This window comes from Pyxicephalus adspersus, chromosome 1, assembly GCF_032062135.1.
Source record: "Pyxicephalus adspersus chromosome 1, UCB_Pads_2.0, whole genome shotgun sequence".
In the NCBI taxonomy this organism is placed as follows: Eukaryota; Metazoa; Chordata; class Amphibia; order Anura; family Pyxicephalidae; genus Pyxicephalus; species Pyxicephalus adspersus.
Genome location: NC_092858.1, coordinates 161,285,282 through 161,289,311, shown reverse-complemented (window position 1 = coordinate 161,289,311; position 4,030 = coordinate 161,285,282). Strand labels below are relative to the sequence as shown.

At 38.5% G+C, this 4,030-nt stretch overlaps 1 protein-coding gene across 1 annotated transcript in view; it reads right to left on the bottom strand.

Annotated features, from left to right (window-relative positions):
- GABPA (GA binding protein transcription factor subunit alpha) overlaps positions 1 to 4,030 on the bottom strand; it is a gene marked incomplete in the record, with an annotated part of 19,603 nt that overhangs the window by 6,257 nt on the left and 9,316 nt on the right. The window contains 3 exon segments of the mRNA XM_072397975.1: positions 1,030 to 1,114; positions 2,057 to 2,201; positions 3,035 to 3,135. Coding sequence (XP_072254076.1) covers positions 1,030 to 1,114; positions 2,057 to 2,201; positions 3,035 to 3,111 — 307 coding nt within the window.

The following is a 4,030-nucleotide window of genomic DNA, read 5'->3' as shown; positions in this document are numbered from 1 at the left end:
GGACCTTTGTCCCATACGGCCATGTGCATTTGTACCAATGCACAGTGCCATGAGAAGACGTTGTGGGGGCACGGCTATCAGCAAGATCTCTGCCAACGGATTACGGTACACCTTGTTAGACATTACCTGGCCACACCTAGTCCTGCCCTCTGCTTTTTGAATTGACAAACCTTTGCTGTTAAAGCAATCAAACAGAGCTGCAGTGTCTAGAAGGGGGGACATGCAAGACAAAAAAAGTGGATTAAACAGTTTATCCAAAATTGTTTTAGTATCACTGCATGAGTTGCAATGTTTAGGCAAAACAGAAAAGACTCTTTGCCATCTTTACTATTCTAGCCTATTAATGTTCCCTTCCCATTCCCTGTTGATGATATCATCTTCTGGCCAATTCAGAAGGGACCTTGCTGCAGACAACCAAAAGGAACCGCTCATGTCAAGCAGGCAGTGACATGGAAACCATAAGATATACCCTACCAGAAAGTAACCAGAGGAAGATTGAAAACGGAGCTGGAGCATCAGGGGACCACAACTTTAGGTTAATGAAAATAGAGTTTGTTTTTGAGTCAATGAACTATTTAAAAAACACTCTCTTACGTTTTAAATGCCTAGTGCTACCCAAAGAAAATATTCTTCAGTCAAATCACTGGAGGATACACTTTCCTCATTAAAAATAGGACTGAGAGAGCTATGCTATAGTCTTACCCTAGACGCAAGAAAAGTAAGAAAAACAGAGAATCATCCTCTATCTGTTAGTAGAAGTAGATATTCCCTATAAAAATATACAGAGAATGCAAATGGACAAAACAATGACAACAGTAGGTCAGGCAAGTCCCTTAGCTTTCAGGTACATCCAGAATCTGCCCACACTATAAATGAAAGAAGAATTCCACAGAGCAATACTGGGAACAAAGAGGGGGATATAATTTAAAAAAACAATGCCAGGTAACTGATATGTTAAACATTCTCAAAGTGTGTAATACTTATAACAAGAATGAAAATAAATCCTTCAATCCAATAGAAAATACTGACCTTGCTGGGATATAACTTGCACACTGAGCTGTACAGATCCATCTGTTTTAACTCCTTGATCAAATAAACTCCTCTCTGGATCAAGCTGAAACAGAAACAGTTTAAATATAAATGAGAAGTTTACAATAAACTTATCACAAAAGATGCAGAAAAGAATACAGACATACAAATTTAATTTACCTGTTCATTTTAGAATACGCAAAAAAACTCTACATTAAGCACACATTATTTTCACTTTACTGTAATTACCTGCCTTATTTTTAACATTTTTTTCCTACAAATGTTAATAAAGTCTCCTAAAAAACACTTTACAGAAACTGTTCAGCTCACAGGAAGTGACAAGAGCATTGTAATTTATATCAGGATTAACAGATATTTTCAAAAAATGTTCTTTGCCTAAAGAATTGTAAAGCTGCAATCAATTTTTTTGTGTTTGGTTTTAGATAATATTTAAGGCACAGTGGGCCGGATATATTAAAGCTCTCCAAAGCTGGAGAGGATACACTTTCACCAGTGAACCTGGGTGATCCAGCAAATCAGGAATTGTTAGCAAATGTTTTCAATCCTGGACCAGATCCATTCCAGGTTTTTTGATAAAAGTGTATCCTCTGCAGTCTTGGACAGCTTTAATAAATCAGGCCCAATGTGTTTGTTTATATGAAGAACACAGACAATAAGAAATCATTGTAATCCAACCACAAATGGTGGTATTGGGGGCTTTAGCTATGCTGCAGCTATAAGGTGAATCTTGTGTATCCCATACCGACATAAAATTACTTCCACACTTTGAGGAAAAGTATACAGTTTGATCAGTGTGAGGTATTTTCTTTACCTGTTGAAATTGCCCTTAACCCAGAAAAACTAATGCAGTCAAGCTCACGTAAGGAATAATAGGCTGCAATATATTACATTTTTGGTCTTGGGATTAGATCTCTCAGAACCCAAGGCAGTTTGCAAATATTTCAAAGGCGTATTGTAAATCTTCGGGAACATAAAGACCTACAGCTACGAAGACTATGGCTTATACCTGGATATCTTGCAGGAAGATTTCATGTGCTTCAAGTGAGCATTGAAGTCTGGGCTCTAGTAGCTTCTTAAGATTTCCAATTGGCTCATTTATATCAATAGACTGGCTGACAAACTCTGCGGTGGTGTATGTCTGTTCTATAATGCTAAAATAAAAAAAATTAAAAAGACAAGAAAATAAACAGTTTAGACTATTTATGAGAGAGACACACAATCAACATTACTCATTAGGTTAATTTCTCCCTACTTTCTGTTTTCAGGGATGCAAAAGGGGATCTCCCTAAGTGTAGGTAATTCCGCTCCTGCCTTTAAAAAGGTGTCCCCATTAGAGAATTTCCTTAGCTTTCTAGATGAATGAACATTGCCAATCAAGATGTCCGAAGATCCACTGGAAGGAAGAAAAGGAAAATGGCATTTCCCAGCACTGGAACACAGACAGTTTAGCAACACGGACAGAGTTCGGCTTTAAGTAAACCTGACCATGTTCCCTGCGGGTGCTGCCATCTTCCTTCTTTTCTTCGTACCGACAGATACCCATCCTGATTGGCTGAGATGACATAAGGTGTACAGGAGTTCAATCAGTTGCAGCGACCACAGGAGCAGCCTTGATGTGCCGAGTATTCTGGCAACCATGTGCGCAACGAATTTGACAGAAAAGGGCGATCTGGCAGATAAGAATTCTTATTGCAGAAGGGACATTGTCTCTCCCTTTTTGTAAAGAAGCCTTGCCTGGTTGTCATTTAGTTTTCATTAATGTTGAACTTTAGTTGAGCTTTAACCAGACATTGTAATAAACACACTAGGTGATGTAATAACACCATTCTGACTATTTTATAGTTATGGAGTGAAGTCCCTAGGAAGAATAAAAATCCAAAAGGTGATCTAATCAACAGATTTTACCAATAGTAACATGTTTAGGTGAATATAGCTCTCAACTAAAAACAATGACAGTATAGGCCTGTCTGACTTCAGCACTTACCTTTCCTCTGTGCACTCTGTCTTCTCTGAACCATCAATTTCTATCTCTATCAACTCCTCAGCCTCCCTCTTCGTCATGGCTGAAACTTCACAGCTGAAAGCCTAGAAAATCAGAATTGGGATATTACCAGTTACTCATAATTTATATACATTTTTTAATGCTGTTAATAGTTTTTGTCAATACAGTGCAAAATGAAAAAACAGACACACATGGGTATTCACAACATATACAGAGGGTATTGATCACTTATAGGTATTGTACAAGAAACATTCTACTTCTCTCTAGAACAGCTCAGGAACATCTATTTTTCCCATATTAACTACAACGGTGTGGAAAAACCAAGATAAAACCAAACCAAGTGTTATCTCCAATCTAAACACCATACTGAAAACCACAATACTGGGCTACTGCAAAAGAGGAAACATTATAAAACCAACAAAGCCTTTCATTATAACAGAAACACAAACGTTTCCTAATCTGTAAAAATCATGTTACCAGCACTCATCACAGGATAAAACTCATAGGTATTTCATTACCAGCTTTAGTACCATCTCACACATCACTTGGACACTATACTTGGCACTCCTTAAACCTTTATTGCCCATTCATCATTTAAAAGGCAATAAAAGTAATTTTTGTTCACATTAGCGGCGAGGTTGCTGTTGCCAGGGAACCGTGGCGCTAGATGAAGCTTCTCCCAGCGGCAGCTCTACAGGCAATGAATAGTCAGCTGTAAGCAGTCCGGTAGCATTCACGGCCGCTCGCTGTCGAATCTGTGGTTCAAGTGACCTGCAGCCTCCTGGAATACTTGCGTCACATTTTCGAGGAGCGCTCAATCTCATTTATGCGCGGTAAGAACAACAATTTTTTTATATTTGGAGGAAGACTTATCACCCGATATTGTGCAGTGCGAGTTTGGGTAATGTGAAAGGGAACCCAGAAGAAAGATAATGGCGGCACTGGACGAATGGTGGACCTTGGAAAATAAAAGAAACC